The 19982-nt window shown below is 41.5% G+C and overlaps 1 protein-coding gene across 3 annotated transcripts in view; it reads right to left on the bottom strand.

Moving 5' to 3' along the window:
* smarcc1a (SWI/SNF related BAF chromatin remodeling complex subunit C1a) overlaps positions 1-19982 on the bottom strand; it is a 221871-nt gene that overhangs the window by 183235 nt on the left and 18654 nt on the right. For 2 of the 3 annotated variants that reach the window (XM_072570120.1, XM_072570121.1), the window contains exons 2-7: positions 18220-18339; positions 14478-14563; positions 12254-12335; positions 11561-11653; positions 6330-6399; positions 5348-5417 (exon numbers count right to left, since the gene is read on the bottom strand). In XM_072570120.1, coding sequence (XP_072426221.1) covers positions 5348-5417; positions 6330-6399; positions 11561-11653; positions 12254-12335; positions 14478-14563; positions 18220-18339 — 521 coding nt within the window. The remainder of the gene's footprint in view (positions 1-5347; positions 5418-6329; positions 6400-11560; positions 11654-12253; positions 12336-14477; positions 14564-18219; positions 18340-19982) is intronic. The other variant, XM_072570122.1, reaches the window with a different exon arrangement.

Genomic DNA, 19982 nt, shown 5'->3' with positions numbered 1-19982 from the left:
AAAATAACTTCCATATCCAAAGCACCTATTAAACAGTGACAGAAGACTGAACATTGTGAAGACCGGCCAATATTTACCGGGCTCACAACGAGCACCTAATGCTTTAATTAAAAATACACTCCTCTCCATCAATGTTTTTCCAAATGATTTGGCTTCCACTTTCTAACTTGCTCAGCAAAGGGGAATCATTGCCCTAAAAAACCATTGATGTCACCAGTTAACCTTCACTATTTCAACAGTGCGAATATCACCAACAAACGTTCAGTGAATCCGGAATCCCTGGGAAGAAAATTGAAGCCCTACAGTGTAGAAACAGACCCTTTGGCCCAAAAAGTCCATACCGACCTATTCCCCTACTATTCTACAATTATCCCAGACTAATGCACCTAACCTACACATCCTTGAACACTATGGGTAATTTAGCCCATAGGGAGGAAACCCACTCGGACACTGGGAGAATGTGCAAACTCTACACAGTCACTCGAGACGGGAATCGAACTTGAGTCCCTATTACTGTGAGGCAGGAGTGCGAACCACTGAGCCACCATGCTGTCCATTAAAGAAGCAAGGGTGATATCACAGAATACCAACAGTGTGGAAAAAGATCATTTGGCCCAACAAGTGCACACCAACTCTCCAAAGAGTAACCTGGCCAGACCCATTCCCCCACCCAATTACCCTACATTTCCCCCTGACTAACACACCTTACCTACCCACCCTGAACACTGTGGGCAATTTAGCATGGCCAATTCACCAAACTGGCACATGTTTGGATTGTGGGAGGAAACCGCAACACCTGGGAGGAAACCCACACATACTTGGGGAAAACATGCAAACTCCACACAGTCACCAGAGGCTGGAATCAAAGCCTGGTCCTCTGGTGCTGTGAGGCAGCAGTGCTAACCACTGAGCCAGTAATATGTGAAGAAATGCTTTCTGCAGTAGAAGGACATGATTAGTAGCTTGATATATGGCATTCAATTATTCATAACACACCAGCAATGCCAAAGAACTGATGTAAAAATTTTAGTATGCACGCTGACCAGTAAATACTCCAATTTGGGAGTATAACAGCTTTCCAAAAGGTACATTAACATCTGAAGTTACAGATCCCAGCAATTCTCTTCAACAGCAAAAATATGATACATGTGGCAAGTTTCTGGATTTATAAACCTTCAAATGTTTAAATCAAGAAGAGTAACCGCCAAAGTAAAATCTGAAATACCTGCCTGTTACTTAACGAAATGGAAATAAGGGGACAGTAGCAACATACACAGCCAACCCCATAAAGGGGACAACTGTGCAGGAGTGAAACCTGAGTCAGAGTCAGCTTTTACAAATAACTGTTGCTGATGCTGGCTTGGGGTTCAATTGAACTTAAACTACTGCACATCTCTTACACTCCCCATTCCACTGTCAGGACAATTCTGCTAAATGCAATTACTATCTCTGGACAACAGTTCCTTGGACCTGTCAAGCAATTACATTTTAAAAGGATTTAAAAGAAGCACTGTCACATAAATCAAACAGTCCAGGAAACTATTGCCATACTTAAAATATATTCCTGTTACAGTATAACACATGGAGCTATATAAAGGGGATAGTGGTAGAAAAGCCATGATGGTTCCTCCGACAAAGAAATGTACCTTAGGATAGCAGTACAATTTTTAAAGCTTTTTTCATCTTTCCATTAATACAAGACCACAACATTGGTCTTCCCAGCAAATAGTGATGCCAACTACCTCCACAATATTTCTAAAACTTCCATGGTCACGACCTGTGGATTTACCTTGTGATGTCCTTGGTAGCCTGTCTTTCCTGTGTACTATCTTAATGTCTGTAGAAGACAATTTGCTTTCTTGCAAACCCATTATTTTCTTTGAAAAAAGGTAACGGAAGAAACAGATCTAAATTTAAGTCTAAAATCATTAATAGAAACCAAAAACACCAAGTGACCCAAAGGTGAGCCTTGTGGAACACAAATGGAAACTGCTTTCCAGACCCCAAAAATATTGGTAAACCATTCCCATTTGTTTCTTGTTACTAGGTTGATTTTGGATCAAACTTGTTACATTCACTTATGTAGCATGGGCCTGAAAGTTTCATAATGGCCTGCAATGTGTAGTTGACAAAAGCCTTGCTAAACATTCACTGAGACAATATCCACTGTGCAGCTCTCATCAAACCTCAGGGTTACTTACTCAAAAAAAATCTTCATTTATTATCTTGCCTTAAAAAGAAAACAACACTGACTCTTAACTCATCCTTCTTTTCCGAATAACAGTTAAGCCTCATAAAGCAGTCTCCCTCCACCCCCATCCCAGGATTTAAAATGAACTGCAATTGCACGCCCTCTATGCCAAGTATATATTTCCTTGAGCCAGGGATCCAAAACTGCATTCATTTCTCCAGTTGCTGTCTTACTTGTGTTTGAAACAATTGGAGAAAGATTTGTTTGCTCCTGTTCTCAAATTCTCTTTAGTTAGCATACGCTTGGGCACAGTCAAAATTATTGACTGCACTCTATGTTAGCTTGCAGTGATTCATGACCACGGATTGGATGAAATTGAGAAGACTGGACCCTCATTCCAAAGAGTTCTGAAGAATGACTAATGAATTCACAGAAATTTACAAAATTCTGGTCAAAAACCAAGGGACAAGACAGAAGGGACACACTGGATAAATTAATTAGAAGTAGTCTACAATGCTCAAGAAGAACATGGGGAAAGAATATTTAAAAAATTACAGAAAGAGGCCATTCAGCCCTCTGCGCCTGCTCTACCATTCTATACAATAACAATCATCCAACTCGGTACCCTGTACCTGCTTTCTCTCCTTATACTTTTGATTCCTTTAGGCCCAACAACCACATCAAACTTCAAAAACAATCAAATGTCTTGGCCTCAACTGCTTTCTGTGGCAAGAGAATTCTAAAGCTTATCACTCTCTGGGTGACAAAGTTTCTCCTCATCTTAGTCTGAAATGAGCGATCCAATATCCTTTGTCTGTATTCCCTAGTTCTGGGCTCCCATTCATCAGGAACATGGTTCCGGTGTTTATCCTGCCTCCTGTACTGCAGGAATTTTTTTGGTTTCGAGGATGCCCCCCCATCATTTTTCTGAACTCCAGTGAAAATTGTCATAACTAATCCAGTCTCTCAGGTCAGTTCTGCATCTGAAGAATCAGTCCATTGAACTCCTTCCACAGCCAGAACGTCCTTGTCAGAAACTGAAACAAAAACAGCATTCATGTAGTCTCACAATTCTCTCATCATGAAGGCTGACATGCCATTTGTCTTCTTTACTGCTTGCCCCACCTGCATGCTTACTTTCAGCAACTGGTGTCCAAGGAAATCCATGTCTCATTGCACATCCACTTTTTCCCCCAATCTACCACCATTAAAAAAAAATTTGCCATTGTTTGTACTGCCAAAAATTGATATCATCACACTTATCGACATTATACTTTGCTTGTCATGCATCTATCCACTGATTTAACTTGTCCAAATCACCATTGTGCATCTTTGTATCTTGGTCACAGTTCATCCTTCCACCCAGTTCTCAGTCATCTGCAAACTTGAAGATATCATAGTCAGTTCCCTCATCTAAATCATTAATTCACATGGTGTTTGGCTGTGGTCCAAGCATTGATCCGGATACTATCCCATTAGTCACTCGGAAAAAGACCTCTTTGTTCCTTCTCTCTTTCTTTTTGTGCCAACCATTTCTCTATTCATGTCAATATCAGCACCCAAAACTCCTCTCTTATGTGAGACCTGATTTAAGCAATATTCTGAGAGGCCAAGTAAACCATACCAACGAGCTATCCTTTCACAACGCTACTTCAGTGAGGCATTCGACCAGGTTCCGCACAGTAGACTGATTAACAAAGTTAGATCACATCGAATACAGGGAGAACTAGCCATTCGGATACTAAATTGGTTTCAAGGTAGCAGGCATAATGTGGTGTCGGGGGTTGCTTCTTGGACTGCAGGCCTGTGACCAGCAACGTGCCACAAGGATCGGTACTGGGTCCACTGCTTTTATCAGTTAAATAAATGATTTGGTTGTGAATGTCGGAGGAATGGTTAGTAGATTTGCAGATGACACCAAATTTGGTGTTGCAATGGAGAGCAAAGAAGGTTATCGAAGAGTATAATGGGACCTCGGTCAAATGAGACAATGGGCCAAGGGATGACAGATGGAGTTTCATTTAGATAAATGTGACATGTTGCATTTTAGAAAAGCAAATCAGGGCAGGACTTGCACACCTCATGGTAAGGTCTTGGGAGTATTGTGAAACAAGGAGACCTTGGGGTGCACTGTCATAGTCCCTTGACGGTGGAGTTGCATGTAGATATGATAGCCAAAGCAGCATTTGGTATGATTGCCTTGCTGGTCAGTACGTTCAGTATCGGAGTTGCAAGGTCATGTGGTTGCACAGGACATTGGTGAGGCCACTTTTGGAATACTGTGTTGAATTCTGATTTCCTGGCCAATGGAAGGATGTTGTGAAACTTCAAAAGGGTTCTGGAAAGATTTACAAGGATTGTTGCCAGGATTGGAGGGTTTGAGCTCGAGGAAGCAGCTGAATAGGCTGGAACTATTTTCCCGGAGCATCGGATGCTGAGGGGTGACCTTGTTAGAGGTTTATGAAATCATGAGGAGGGGTATGTATGGAGTGAATAGTGAAGGTTATTTTCTCAGAGCAGGGGGATTCCAAAACTGGATGGCATACATTTAAAAAATGAGAGGAGAAAGATTTATGATCATAAGACATAGGAGCCAAAATTAGGCCATTCAGCCCAGAGTCTGTTCTGCCATTCAATTGTGGCGGAAAAGTTTCTCAATCCCATTCTCCCACTTTCTCCCCATAACTATTAATACTCAAGAACCTGTCTATCTCAGTCTTAAATCTACTCAATAAAAGGGATCCAAAGGGCAATGTTTTCAAGCAGAGGGCAATGTGTGCATGGAATGAGCTACCAGTGGTGGTGGTGGAGGCTGATGCAATCACAGCATTTAAAAGGCATCTGGATGGGCATATGAATAGGAAGAATTTAGACTGATATGGACAAATGCTGGCAAATGGGACTAGATTGATGTAGGATATATGGTCAGCATGGACAAGTTGGACTGAAGGTGTTTCGAGGTTGTATATCTCTCTGACCCTACTAGTGACATGCTCAAAGAATGCTAGTAAATTTGGTCAAGCATAATTTCTTTTCCATAAATCGATGCTGACAAAGCAACGACACACTTGCGATGAGCTGAGTAACGTTCTTTTGAAATAGAATCATACAGAATTCTATAAATTCTAAAGCAGTTCTCATGTCAGTAACACATACCTATCTGGAAACATTCCCCAATGGACCAGGACTTGCTTTTCTCGCTTCATAACAGGTCTCAACCACTCCTCTGCAACAGATAATCATTGAACTATTACACAAAGAAATATACACACAGAGGAAAAGAGCACCTCAACAGTATTTTTAAATATCTTCCACACCAAGAAACAACTGAAAATTCTAACAAATGACAGGACATGCAAATATGCAAATTGTTTTTAGCAGGTGTATACAGAGGAACCTCGATTACCCGAATGCCAATTATCTGAAAATCGGATTACCCCAAGGAGATCAAGGTCCCAATGGAAACATTACATCAAAGACATGTTTCCAACAGTGATCGCGCCTTTTGTTCAGAGTGAATAAACAGACACCGTCTCCAAATAACGGACCTCCCACCCTCCCTCTCCCCACACTTTCCCTGGAGTTCTGCACAGGGGTGTACCCTAAATTCCCCCTTTCCCATATAATCTCTTCAGTGTTGCCCTGTACAGGGCAAAGGTGGAACCAGTCAAAATGTTGTGGCTGTGTGGGGGGCATGTGGCTCTGGCTGTGTGGGGCGTGCGCACACTATTTGGAGACTTACCCCACAGAGGCAACTGCAATATTACTGCTTGTGTCCAGTCCAACTGTCCCAGAGCAGGAGCGGGTGTGTACAGGTTTGGGGAAGCAGTGTTCGGGGATGTTTTGCATGGCGGGGGGGGGGGGGTGTAAAGGAGTTGGGGGGCAGTGCTGCATGGGGTTGAGGGTGGTGTTGAGTGCTTCTGCAGTGTCCTGAACGAGGAGCAGACTTTAAAAACTCCCAGCCCCAGAGGATAGGCAATTAAATCAATAAACCAAATAACCGATTATTCGAATGACATAGTGCCCGCCCATCACATTTGGATAATTGAGATTCCCCTGTACTTCGGAAGAAATTTTCAAATCTGTAAAGTTTGATAGACATTGCAATGACTTTCGGTGCCATTAGCATTTTGCTCACCTTCATCGAGAGAGTTCGGAATAGGATAAATTATATGGGAGGCTTTTGACTTATCTTCTGTAATTGTTCCCTGGGTGAGAAATGTAAACATGATAGTTAGCAGTACAAAACGTTTGCTTGACATGAAGTGCATCTGAAGTATTGGGCATTTAAGTCTTCAAAAATCATACAAAGGAATGACTTCCATTTGTTCTGCTGAAGGATCGCGAGCAGTGCAGTCAGCTGTAACTCAGAGGATGCAGATGAAGGTGGTGGGACTGTCCTGAATCAGGGGACAGTTAGAATTGCTTGGCAATCCTCAGACTTAAAAAAGGTAGTAAAATAAATGGGTTGTGTAAATATAAAAGTAGAAAGGACAAGAGAAAGGTCAATCCTGGGACTGATTTCACGTTAAACAATAAGATGAGGTAACATTGGCACGAACAAGTAAAAGCAAGACCAATCAAAACTCAGAACGGTTCAAATGTAAATAGTTAAAAATCACACAATACCGAGGTTAGATTCCAATAAGTAACTTCTGCGATAAATTCTCTGTCTTACGATCCTATACTCCACAATCACCTGATGGACGGAGCAGCGCTCCGAAAGTTAGTGCTTCCAAATAAACCTGTTGAACTATAACCTGGTGTTGTGTGATTTTGAACTTTGTACACCCCAGTACAAGACTGGCATCTCCAAATCAAATGTAAATATCATTCATGACACTGTTTAATTCCATAATTGAGTGGATGCAAATGAAGCTCTTTGGCTCTAATTGTCTCCCTCACCTTGCTGTTCTTTAAAAGACAAAGAACAGTGTTTGATACATCTTTACTTAGCTGCCCATAAGTAAATTACAGCCCCATGTGTCATTAATTTTCTTAAATTAACACTTCAGTCAAAAAGATGAAATGGATTTCTTAATTGATCAATGAGGGCAAAAATATAACTTTCCAATATTAATCTCAAGGTTGAACACGGCTGTTTTAAATCAGCTTTGCAGCCTCAACTAGATAAGACAAGGAATATTACAGGTCTTACCTCTAACTGGATCCTTAAATTCTTGATTATGGATTAGTGGTGCTGGAAGAGCACAGCAGTTCAGGCAGCATCCAAGGAGCTTCGAAATCGACGTTTCGGGCAAAAGCCCTTCATCAGGAATAAAGGCAGTGAGCCTGAAACGTGGAGAGATAAGCTAGAGGAGGGTAGTCACGGAGGGAACAGTCTTTGAGGAAGGCGGAAAGGGGTGGGGAGGGAAATCTATCCCTGGTGGTGGGGTCTGTTTGGAGGTGGCGGAAATGACCCTAGTTCTAAACTTCCAGCTCAGCGCTGTCCCCATGACTTGTCCAGACTTGTCCTACCTGCCTATCTCCTTTTCCACCTATCCACTCCACCCTCTCCTCCCTGACCTATCACCTTCATCCCCTCCCCCACTCACCCATTGTACTCTATGCTACTCTCTCCCCACCCCCACCCTCCTCTAGCTTATCTCTCCACGCTTCAGGCTCACTGCCTTTATTCCTGATGAAGGGCTTTTCCCGAAACGTTGATTTCGAAGCTCCTTGGATGCTGCCTGAACTGCTGTGCTCTTCCAGCACCACTAATCCAGAATCTGGTTTCCAGCATCTGCAGTCATTGTTTTTACCTTAAATTCTTGGCCCATCAATGGCAAATCATTCAGACAAGGTGACAAAACCTCCTCCACCGTAATTGTCAACACCAGTGCCCCACGAGGCTGCACTCAGGCCCACTAATATATTCCTCATACACTCAAGACTCTGACTAAATTCCACTTTAACTCCACTTACAGGTTTGCTGATGACACCATCATGTAGGTCAGATCGCATAACAGCATACAGGAAAGAGACTGAGTGTTTAGGAGCATAGTGTAAAGACAACAAATCTCTCTATCAACACAGCAAAAAAAAAGGAAATGAGCTGGTCACAGTCTTCAGAAATGAGAGTGGAGCCTGCCTCTTTCTGATGCTGAACTGGATGGAGATTGTCAAGAGCTTCAAATAACGGGGAGTGATGACCAACAATCTGTCCTCGTCCACCCAACACCCCCTCCACTTCAAGAGGGGAACAAAATTCAGCATATCCACAAAGACAATAACAATTTTTTTTCTAGGTGCATCAAGAAAGCAACTTATGCAGATACATCACAGCTTGGTATGGCAACAACTCTGCCAAAGACCACAGGAAATTACAGAGTCACAAACACAGCCCAATTCGTCATGCAAACCAGCTTTCCAGCTATGAACTGCATTGCTGCTGAAGTAGAGAAACCAACATAATCAAAAGATACCTCCCATCCAGTCATCCTCCCCTCTTCTGTTGAGCAAAAGATTACGTTTATTACATTATACAAACAGATTCAGGAACAGCTCCTTCTCTGCTTTTATCACACTTTTGAACGGACTGCTCAAATATGAATGGTGATCGCTCTCTCGCAGCACATTCAAGGCTGCTGTAACACTATTCTGCACTCTTATGTTACCTGAAGCACTTAGTACAGCATGATCTGCCGACAGAGCATGCAAATCAACACTTTTCACTGTATCTCAGTACATGTGAAAATAAGAAAATTAAATCTGATTTCTCTAATTTGTGCATTACCATGACAACAAAAGCCTAAATGCAAGAAACTGGGTCTCAGTCCAACAGCCAAATCTTCTAGCAACTTATGACAAGACTGAAACATTTAAAAAAGAAGTCACCACTGCAAGGCAGACTGTCAGACATACTAACAGCAAAGGCCACTATTCACTCTTCCCAGTCTTTCCTGCTGAATTGATTACAACCACTGGCAGTGCCACCTGCAAGACAACCAAAAGCCAATGTAGTTCACTTGCAAACTTAGCGAGTTTCACAAGAGCATATGAATAAATATACAATCAGATCATAAGTGATCTGATGCTCAACATAAATTTGGACATTTTTCCTGAAAAAAAAAACAAACTATTTCAGTTGTGAGAATTCTAAAACTGTATCAGCAATCTTGGACGTCAGAAAGTTGAAGTTCGGTGTTCATCTGCTGGAGATTATCCGAATATAAAGTGGAAGCAGATGCAAAATGGATAATTTGCAGCATTTCATCTTGACATGGTATATTATCAAAATCTCATTCCAGACCGCTACCAAACAGAAAAATACAATAATATAACTAAATAAATCCACTACATAAGAAAACCACAGTTTCAGAAGTTAAGTAATGAGGGGCTAACTTGGTGAAACAACTACATTGGTTTCCATGAGCACCAGCGCAAAATGCGAACAATGTAAACTGCATACTAACAGACTCAAACGTACAGCACGGAAACAAACCCTTCAATCCAACTCACCCATGCCGACCAGATACTCTAAATTGATCTAGTCCCACTTATCAGCACATAGGAAGCATTTAGAGGGATATGAGCTATGAAAATACCCATCCAAATGCTGATTACATATTGTAATTGTACCAGCCTCCACCACTTCCTATGGCAGCTCATTCATACACGCATCTTTGTCTCAAAAAAGTCAGGAATACACATGGAAAGGAAACAATGCTCGACTTGTCTGAACAAGAACTTTTGATCAGAACTCATCTGGAATATTGACAGCAGTTGTGGGCGTCAGGCCTTCGGGAATAGTCCAAAGGAGGAGCTCGAAGAACCAAAATGTTAAGTCTGCTTTGTTCTTGGTGTTGCAGGGCCTGATGAGATTTTCTAGCACTTAGTTTTGATTCAGATCTTCACTCTCTGTCGGATTGTGCTTTTGCCTTACAGAACAAACTTGACTATGGAAAGGCACAATAAGTTTTCCAGAATAATACTGGAGCTTAAAAGGTTTAATCAGGACCTTCTGTATTCTTCCATGTACATGGAGACATTGGTCATGTCAATCCACGAGCAGGAGGATAATTTGCTGCCTGCTTTTCATTTTGTTACTTTAGAATTTTGTTTATCCAAGAATTCTTCCTGATGATGCAAGTAACCAAGAATTTTCTGTTTCTGCAGTTCTCAGTCACTGTTTCTGCCTGCAAGATATCTGGATCACCCCCATCCCATAATCACAATGTCCAATCATCTGGACGCTTTCATGACAAGTAATTTTGTGCACTAACACCACATGTTCACCGTGGGAACTGCCACCACAGCACCATCTGCAGGCAGATTAGAAACTGCAGAAGATGCTGAACATTAACTACCAAACCAAATGTACAAATCGATGTGTTACTGGAAGACATGTGACACGACAATTCTCCCAAATTGAATTGAAACCATTGCTTTTGTGCAGCTCTCTGCACAATTGCGGAACACATCGAAGCAATTTATAGCCAAGGGACTTTATGAGAGCAAATACCTTGGTTATAAAATTTGCACTTCAAATGCAGGAAAATTGAAACTTTCAATTGAAACTGAAATTGATAAGTAGCAAGCTCCACAAAAAGTAACATGAAAATAATCAGATCATTTGTCCTTCAGTTCAAATCTCAAAAGTAAATAGTGACCAAGATATCAGAAATAACTGCCTTTCTCATTCAAAGTTATGATATGGGGTTTTGTTTTAAATTCTACCGAGGGGATAGGTAGAGGCCTCGGTTGCTCACCTCATCCAAAATTTAGCATCTCAAACAGCAAAACATTTCCTCAGTTTCCACTGGAATATTAGCCTACATTTGTGCACTCAGGTCTGGAAGTGGAATTTCAAGCCACACAGCAATAATTGCAAAGAAAAAGACAGCAGAGGTGAAGAACTCAAGAGGTGTCTACACAGCCAAATGGTTTCCCATTATTACATTCCATACAAAGTAGTCATTCAAAGTGGTGTCATGTCAAGTAATTAGCAGAACTAGAGGGAAAAATTGAGAACTTGACTACATTTAGCAACCAAATCAATGCAGAAGGGAAACAATTAGAGTGCAAGGTTCTTCAGACTTAAAAATTGAACTGACAGGTCGTGAAATTTCAGTTTTGTTTTTAAAATGAGAAGCTCAAGGAATAAACAATACCAAACTTCTCAGTACATTTAAGACAACAATTAAGTTGGAACAGAAGAAACATGTCATGAAAGATTTTAACATTTCACTTTTTCTGAAAACAAAAGCACGATGGTACAGTTTAAAGAAGAAACAAAACAATCAAAATACATATTGCAATTGTACAGTAAGGTTAACTTTTAGGTGAGACTTCAGGAAATGAAAAATATTCAGTGACACAAAATGGACACAGGAAGTCAAACATATTGTCGAATCAAAAATAGCATACCTGATGCCTTTTAACAATATCTTTACATTTATTTGCCAGCTTTGGGTCAAGTTCAGATGGGAGGTAGATTGTAGGTCTTGTTAAACAGTTATTCTGAAAAAGAAACATTTTGTACAGAGGTATTACTTGACCTGTCAAACATTAGATATTTTTGTTTTCTCCAAGGGTTTCAAACATGAGAACACAATAAAAGCATACCACCTAAATGAGCACTTCATGGAAGTTGAAGCTTTTAAAACCTAATGCACTGTCCATTCATACTCTCTTATATCCATTTTGTTATGTTTGAGAAGAGTATGTTAACCAAGGCTGCAAAATTCCTGCTCATGAGGGTAACATGAATCCTAGACACGAACCCAAATGAGAACCAGACAGACAAGGCATCCAAGTCTGCCATTACACTTAAAATAGCGGCTCAAGAAACATCATGCTCATATCACAGGAAGAACAGTCAGTGTTCATATCCTGACGCAGAATTTAGGATTGCAACCGTCTAAATCCAAAGCTACAATTCAAACAAAGACATTCCTGATCAAAGACTCTCCTGCGCCTTAGGTGCTGCCTGCCCTGCTATGCTTTCCCAGCACCAAACTTTTTGACCTTCGAGCAGAATCAGCAAATCCTCTTAATTCATTAGGCTGACAATTTTAAAACTGAATACAGATTTTAACTAGCATTAAATAAGATACTCACCTGCACCAGTGTCTTCTCTATCGTCATAAACATTTCTACATTACGATCCATTCTGGAAGGATTTTGCAAGTCGAATCTTCTCCTTAAAAGAAAAGCCCCAAAATACTCATTAGATAGCAACCATGCACAGAAATTACTTTCAGAGATCATAACGACCACAACCAGGTAAGCTCTATCCAATCTTGCACTTTTTTTGTCTTTTGCTCTAAATGAAAACAAGTTAATTCCCATGAAATAAATAAACCGCACGAAGTAATAAATGATGAAACCAAGAGAAAATCATCCATGAACAGTATTCACCTGGCCAATTTAAAATTTGTGCAACGACCGCATCTTTTTATTGTACATAATTTTCCACTGTGGACTTAATTTGGAAAAGTAGAAGTTGTGAATGTGGTGCTGGAAAAGCACAGCAGGTCAGGCAGCATCCAGAGAGCAGGGAATCGATGTTGAGCATAAGCCCTTCAGCAGGAATAAGGCTTGTTTGCAGCGGTAGGGAGGCTGAGAGATAAATGGGAAGTGATGTGGGGTTGGGGGGGGGGGGGGGAAAGGTAGCTGCAAATGCGATAGGGATAAGATATAAGATGAGGGAGAAGGTGATACATTGGAGAGGAGGGTGGACCAGGTCGATGATAAACGTGGTGGTCAGGTCAGGAGGGCGGTGCCAGGGTGGGGGCCTGGGAATGGTGTGTGTGTGTGTGTGTGTGTGTGTGTGTGTGTGTGTGTGTGTGTGTGTGTGTGTGTGTGTGTGTGTGTGTGTGTGTGTGTGTGTGTGTGTGTGTGTGTGTGTGTGTGTGTGTGTTGTGAAACATCGGGAGAATGATGAGGAAACTACTGAAATCACTGATCCCTTGTGGTTGCAGGGTCCCAAGGTGGTGGGGTGTAAGGAGTACTGCCTCCAGGCTTCAATCAGGATTTGGCGACGGAGGCGGCCCAGAACCTGCATGTTCTTGGAGGAGTGGGAAGGGGAGTTGAAATGTTCAGCCACAGGGCATTGGGGTTGGTTGGTGCAGGTCCCAGAGATATTCTCTGAAATGATCCGCAAGTCGGCGTCCTGTATCCCTGATGCAGAGGAGACCACATCAGGTGCAATGGATACAGGAGATGACATTGTGGAGGTGCAGGTAAATTTCTGTCTGATGTGGAAGGATCCTTTATGGCCTTGGATGGAGGTGAGGCCTCAAGAAACCAAACACGACTCAGGTGAGCATTTTCCAATGGAAAGGCCTTAGACCTCTGGAAGGACAGGTGGTGAGTTTTTCCTTTGTTTCTAATAGAATACCTGAAACTCGGAATCAGTTGCTTTCTCCCACCAGTTGCTGTAAGCAGAAGGAAAAAAAAACATTACAGCAGAAAGGCTGCAAAGTGGAATGGGGGTTAACAAATTAGCCATTATCTCAGAATGGCAGAGAAGACCTTATGGCTCAATGACTTAATTGTGTTCCGACGTCATTTGGTCGATCAACATTCATAGTGTTATACTGATGAGCAAATACCTACACAAAAACTGTGGTACAAGACCAGGTCAGAGGCTCAATTCTCAGTTACTCACATCTCAACTCTCCAAATTTCTAAACCATCTGCCATCTACAAAGCCCAAATATGATGGAATATTATCCGCTTGCCTGGATGAGCCAAGTTCCAACCACACATGAGACACTTGACACCATCCAGGTCAAACCTGCCCGTTTGATCAGCTGTTCAACACCATAAAAATTCACCCCCTCCACCAACGTCGCACACCGGCTGCAACACATAGAACACCATCGCAACTTACCAAGGCTTCTTTGGCAGCACCCTTCCAACTACTATGATGTCAATGATAGAAAAAGAAGGGCAGCTTGTCTCCACATGCAAATTCCCATTCAGGCCACTCACGACCTTACTTGGAATTATATTGCCCTTACTTCATTCTTGCAGAATCCAACTTCAGAACCTCCCTCAATAAAATTGGTGGTCCACCCACATCAGAAAGAGTGTGGACAGCTCCCACTGGAATTGCCATAGTCTCTAAGGGCATTGAGAAATGGATAACAAATGCTGGCCTTGTCACAAGTATGAAAGTTTACTTTTCCTAATTTTTATTTAGCAATTTATACATAGTGAAAGCATTCCTATTTCGAACCAAATGAAAATGGGGTCACATACGCAGATTATTGTGCAACCCAAACTCAGTTGAATCTAATCCTGACTTCAATTTGAATAAGATTCTGGACGAACTTACCATCCCTGTTCAGTCTTGAATTTGTAAGCAGCACCTAGGATATGACCCAAGGGTCCTGCAGCTTTGAAGTCGAGGAAGCATTTTGCCTGTATTTGACAAAACAAAGGTCAACACTGGTTCAACAGTACAGCACTTCAGAGAGCATTTATAATTTATTTCAACAGTATACCTGATAGCAGAAACAGCTATCCATTGTAGAGATCATCTAATTTGAGGAAAGTTCTTGAAGGTGAACAACAGAGTTAGTTTTGTTAACGATTGGGAGTCTAAGATGTCCAGTTTCTATCCGGTCTCAAAACATTTTGCTAACATATCATGTCAAGAGACACGTCTCCAAATCAAAGAAGTTTACTGCGTGACAAATGTTAGAGTATTTTTGAAATCATTCCCCCGCTCCCACCCCCCCAAAAAAATTGTGCTCCCCCGACTGAGACCAAGAACTAAAAGAAGTTACCAGTAGCCAATTCACTTCATTTTAAGTTTCTTGACAGTGCTGGTGGAACTCTGAATGTGAAAATGCTCATTCAAATGTTTCCCATTGATTTGTGGCTTTCTGTCATGTTGCTCCTCTCTTAGTTCAGAAAATGTTCGATGCTGCAAAAGTCAATTTTCAAGTTCTCCAAAGTGAATTATTAACGCACTGAAACCCTTCAGAATTTCCATCAGCACAAAATCCCTTTTATACCAGGTTCCAAAACTGGACAGAGTTCCAGACATGGCTTCTGAAACATCACCCCACAACAGCACAAGCATTCCCTTCAATCAGAGATGCCAGGTTTCAGACTGGCCTGAGTGATGCCATCTTATGGGGTTGTCCACAATTGGCAGGATGTCAACCACAATGGTGTGTGTTAGGGCCTCCATTACGCACAGTAATTATTAACAACTTGGATAATAGTATCGCAAATCGAATATCCAAATATACTGATGACACAAACTTTGGCAGCATTGTAGACAATGTAGACGATAGTATGAAATTACAAAGGGATGCTGATAGATTCTACGAAAGGGTAAAACTGTGACAAACCTGAGTTTAAATTAAGCAAGTGAGGAGTTATCCATTCTCAACTGAAGAGAAAGAGAAAGGGTAATTTCTAAATAAGTTTATTATAATGGATCAACTAGGAGAAAGTGAGGACTGCAGATGCTGGAGACCAGAGTTGAAAAGTGTGGTGCTGGAAAAGCGCAGCAGGCCAGGCAGCATCCAAGGAGGAGAATCGACGTTTCGGGCACAAGCCCTTCTTTAGGAATGAGGCTCGTGTGCCAAGCGGGCTGAGATAAAAAGGTGGGTGGGGGAATTTGGGGCAGGGGTGCTGGGAATAAGATAGGTGGAAGGTGGTGAGGGTGATAGGCGGGAGAGGTCGGTGCTGAATCCAGAGGTTGGGGAACTGAGATAAGGTAGGGGGAGAGGAAATGAGGAAGCTCATTATAATGGATGTCCAAGGAGTCTTGGGGGTTCAGGTGCAAAGGCCTTTAAAATGCCAGGAATATTTGGCAAAAATAAGCAAGCAAGCTAATACAATGCTGGCCTTAAAATCTAGAGGACAGCAGCACAAGAATGCAGAAGGTATGCGGCAGCATTACAAAACCATAGTTTAAGCTTCACTTTGAGTACCATGAACAGTGCACAGATGTTAAGACAGAGGGCACCAAAAGTTAAGGCACCAAATCTTAAGACAGATATACTGGCCTCGAAGGGTGTACAACATAGGTTTACCCGAGTTAAGTTATTAGAAGAGATTATACAAAATTAGGCTTGTGTTCCCTATAATTTACAAAGTTACGGGTGAGCTCATTAAAGTTTTCCAAAGATTAATAGTAAAAGACAGGGCTGGTTGGGGATTTGAGAACGAGGGAACACAGTCTGAGAATTATGGCCAGACCATTCATAAAAGACATTAGGAAGCACTTCTACACACAAAGGGTGGCATAGGTATGGAAGTCTCTTCCACAAACAGCAGTGGATGAGAGATCAGTTCTTCTTTTTAAACTGAGATAGATAATATATTTGCTTCATAAAAATTTAAGAGATATGGGCCAAAGCAGCAATTTGCACTTAGGCCACAGCTCAACCATGACCTCCCTGAATAAAGGAATAGCTCAAAAGGCTGAATAACCAACTTCTGTTCCTATGTCCTATATTCCAAGAATTGTGCGCTCTGCAACTGGAGATGTGATTTTGTTGTCCAGAGGCAGCTAATAATGGAGCTTCCTCCAGCATAAGTGCTCTGCCACTCACATCCCAGCAAATGCAGACATTGTAAACCTGCTATGTCCTGTTGCTCAAAGATTGCCTTAACAATGAGGTTAAGGGGGAGGGGCAGAAATTCCTTCAAATACAGAGGTCAGAATGTCCAAAGATCAGCTGCAAAGCGATGATATATGTCCTATCTCACGACCCACTTCAACACCTCCAGTATGTAAGTCATTTATGACAACGCTGGTTTTAGATAGGCTCATCAGGCAACTCCAACACTGGAATCCAACACCGACTACCCATACACCTACCACCATCAGTTCGTGACCGCTAATCTTAAACCAAGACTGCTATTTCCAGCTTAAAAAAATTGCCCAACTCCATCACGTCCTCTGTTCAACTATTTTAAGGTTCATTCAATCCTCTCAACTTAAGCAGTCAAACTTTTCTCCTGGTAAGCTTTCCATCTAACCTTTATAGTGTACAGTCCACACTATAGTTCGAAAAAAAATCTTGTAAAGCCATTAACTCTGTGCTACTTACCTACGTGAGAAGTAGTCCGATGTCACCCTACTGCTGAAATTTTCATTCTTGCTCCAAAATACTTGCCACCTGCACCCTCAAATCTTGTTCTCACATAACCCTAGTTTTTACGAGCTTGGCCCCTTTTCCAACCATCTCTACTTTTTTTTCTGCACATCAGGCTTCCTTAAAACCACATGAATCAAATTTTGTTCGTGCCCAAGTATCTTTTATAAAGTTCAAGTTCATTGGCAAAATTTGATACGTAGTGCTCCTGCTTTGGGACATGTCACCATAGGCCAGCCCTTTCAGAGAGAGCAAGAGCAAGAAACCATAAGACAAAGTAGCAGCAATTTGGCCATTCAGCCCATTGAGTCTGCTCCACCATTCAATCATAGCTGACAGGTTTCTCAACTGCATTCTCCTACTTTCTCCCTGTAGGTTCTAGAGTATCAAGAGTTATCTACCTCAGTCTTAAATGTACTCAATGATCTGGCCTGCACAGCCTTCTGAGCCAATGAATTCCATAGACTCACCACTTTGGGCTGAGGAACTTTCTCCATATACCCCTTGCTCTCAAAAGCTATGCCCTCAAGTCCTGCTCTCTCCTACCAATGGAAACATTTGCCCAACATGTACTCTGTCCAGACCATTCACCTGTTCCCTATGTTTCAATTAGATCACCCCTCATTCTTCTAAACTCCCTCAAGTATAAACTGAGTGTCCTCAACAGTGACAAGTGATGATGATTAACTTGAGGACCAGCACTCCTCAGGAAAGGACAGAGACTGAGAAGGAAACTCTTGCACAGTTTTCAATTTCACCTTACATTTTGAATGCAAAGTTTCAAACTGGGCTCGTGGTATCAAAGGTGCCATTTTCCTGACTTAGTTGACAAATCCATCGAAGTCAAAATAGAAAGATTCAGCTGCCCACACAGCTAATCTTATTTTGATCTCAACTAATTCATACATGACCATTTGTAACAGCTGACAAAACAGATCGTGCTTACAAGTTACTTACTGGAAGTTTAGTTAATGCAGGATTATTAACATGCTTGCCAAATGCATCTTCCTGAAACTGAAGCAACTGCACCACAAGACCAGCCAGTGTTTTGTTTGAAGGTGAATCTGCCTGTACAAACTGAAAAATAAAACTGATTAAAAGGCTTTATAGGGCAAAAAAGGTAAAAAAAATCTCTAAATGCTGTACTTAAAGGACATGAGGAAATACTGAGACACATGGTGGGGGAGAGAAAACGAGAACTTGATTGATTTTTGATAGCATCACCAACAAGATTTCAGTCATGTTTAGTCCTGATTTTGTGACAATTTCACACATGAAACCACGAACACACCACACAGTATAATTTCGGACTGCATCCTTCTGAAATGGAAATCTCTTCATTTGTCTGTGCAAGTTCAACTCATAAAAATCAGAATATCAGAGTAATGCAAAGTGGTTTAAAATGGTGGGGATGGTAGAATACAAATATTAATTCAAGAGGTCTCTCATGCTCAGAGTCACATGATCATTACTGCTGAACTAAGACCATCTCCAATAAGACACAGGATTTAACCATGTCCCCATAACATTCACTAAGTCTTACCATTAGTGAATTCCCAACCTTCCCCACAATCAATATTCTGGTGATTATCACTGAGAGCACTTAACCGGACCAGCTACATTAATTGTGTGACTACAGGATCAAGTCAGAAATGAGAGACTCTGCAGCAAGTAACTCACCATTCATCACCCCAGCATTTTTGAGGAAATGCGATTAAAAAAAACTTGCCATTGGCCGATGGGTGTAGATTCAACAAAACGCAAGAAGCTGAACACCATCCAGGACAAAGCAATCCACTTAACCAGCACCCTATAAATCACTTTCAACATTCACTCCCTTCAATCCTGACACACACTGGCAGTGTTTGCAGTACCTTCCATACTATTTCCGTTTCTCACACTGCCTCCTTGTGTCGTCCAGTTTCCCCCCCTCAGTCGAAGCAAAACACTCAGACATTGTATAGTTTTACCTCCTTCGTCTTTATCCCGGGCCCTGGAAAGAGAGAGAGAACGATCGCCCACGTGGACAGTGACATGAGTTCTTGGTCTTCTCTTTGGAACAGCAGATTCTGAGTGAATCATGTATTTATTTTACAGGGAGAAGCATCCAGAAAAGGCAACATACATATTAATTGGGTAACCATTACAGAGAGTGTCAATAGTTAAGGTTAAGCCATCTGGTGTTACACAATGAATGTTCTTAACCTTCACATAATGAATACTTCTCACCTTGTTAAACTGACCTTACATATTGAATACTTCTAATTTTGTTAAATAGCTCAGCATAATGAATGCCTTTCCACCTTGTTAACCCATTACCCTTGCCTCCAGCACCCCACTGTTAACTTCAAGTTCTTATCTGATCTGGGTCATGCTCATGCTGAATGTCTTGTTTCACAAAACTCAACTTAACTCTTGCCCCACATGCTCATACCCTATACAGATTCTCACTTGAACCACAACTTACAAACCTGTAACCTCTACCATCCTGAAGGGCAGATGCACAGACGGTTGGGAACATCATCAGCAATTCCCTCCAAGTCACATTATTATGACTTGGAACTATAATCACCATTCTTTCACTGTTGCAGGTCAAAACCTTGCAACTCCTTTATAACAGTACTGATCTGATTTATCATCATCACACACACGTCAGTAGTGAAGAGTTTTGTTTTGCATGTAGATTATACCATACAAAATGCATACAGTAATAGATGTCA

This window comes from Chiloscyllium punctatum, chromosome 5 (genome assembly GCF_047496795.1).
Source record: "Chiloscyllium punctatum isolate Juve2018m chromosome 5, sChiPun1.3, whole genome shotgun sequence".
In the NCBI taxonomy this organism is placed as follows: Eukaryota; Metazoa; Chordata; class Chondrichthyes; order Orectolobiformes; family Hemiscylliidae; genus Chiloscyllium; species Chiloscyllium punctatum.
The sequence above is the reverse complement of the archived record's forward strand: the minus strand, read 5'-3'. Positions and strand labels throughout refer to the sequence as shown.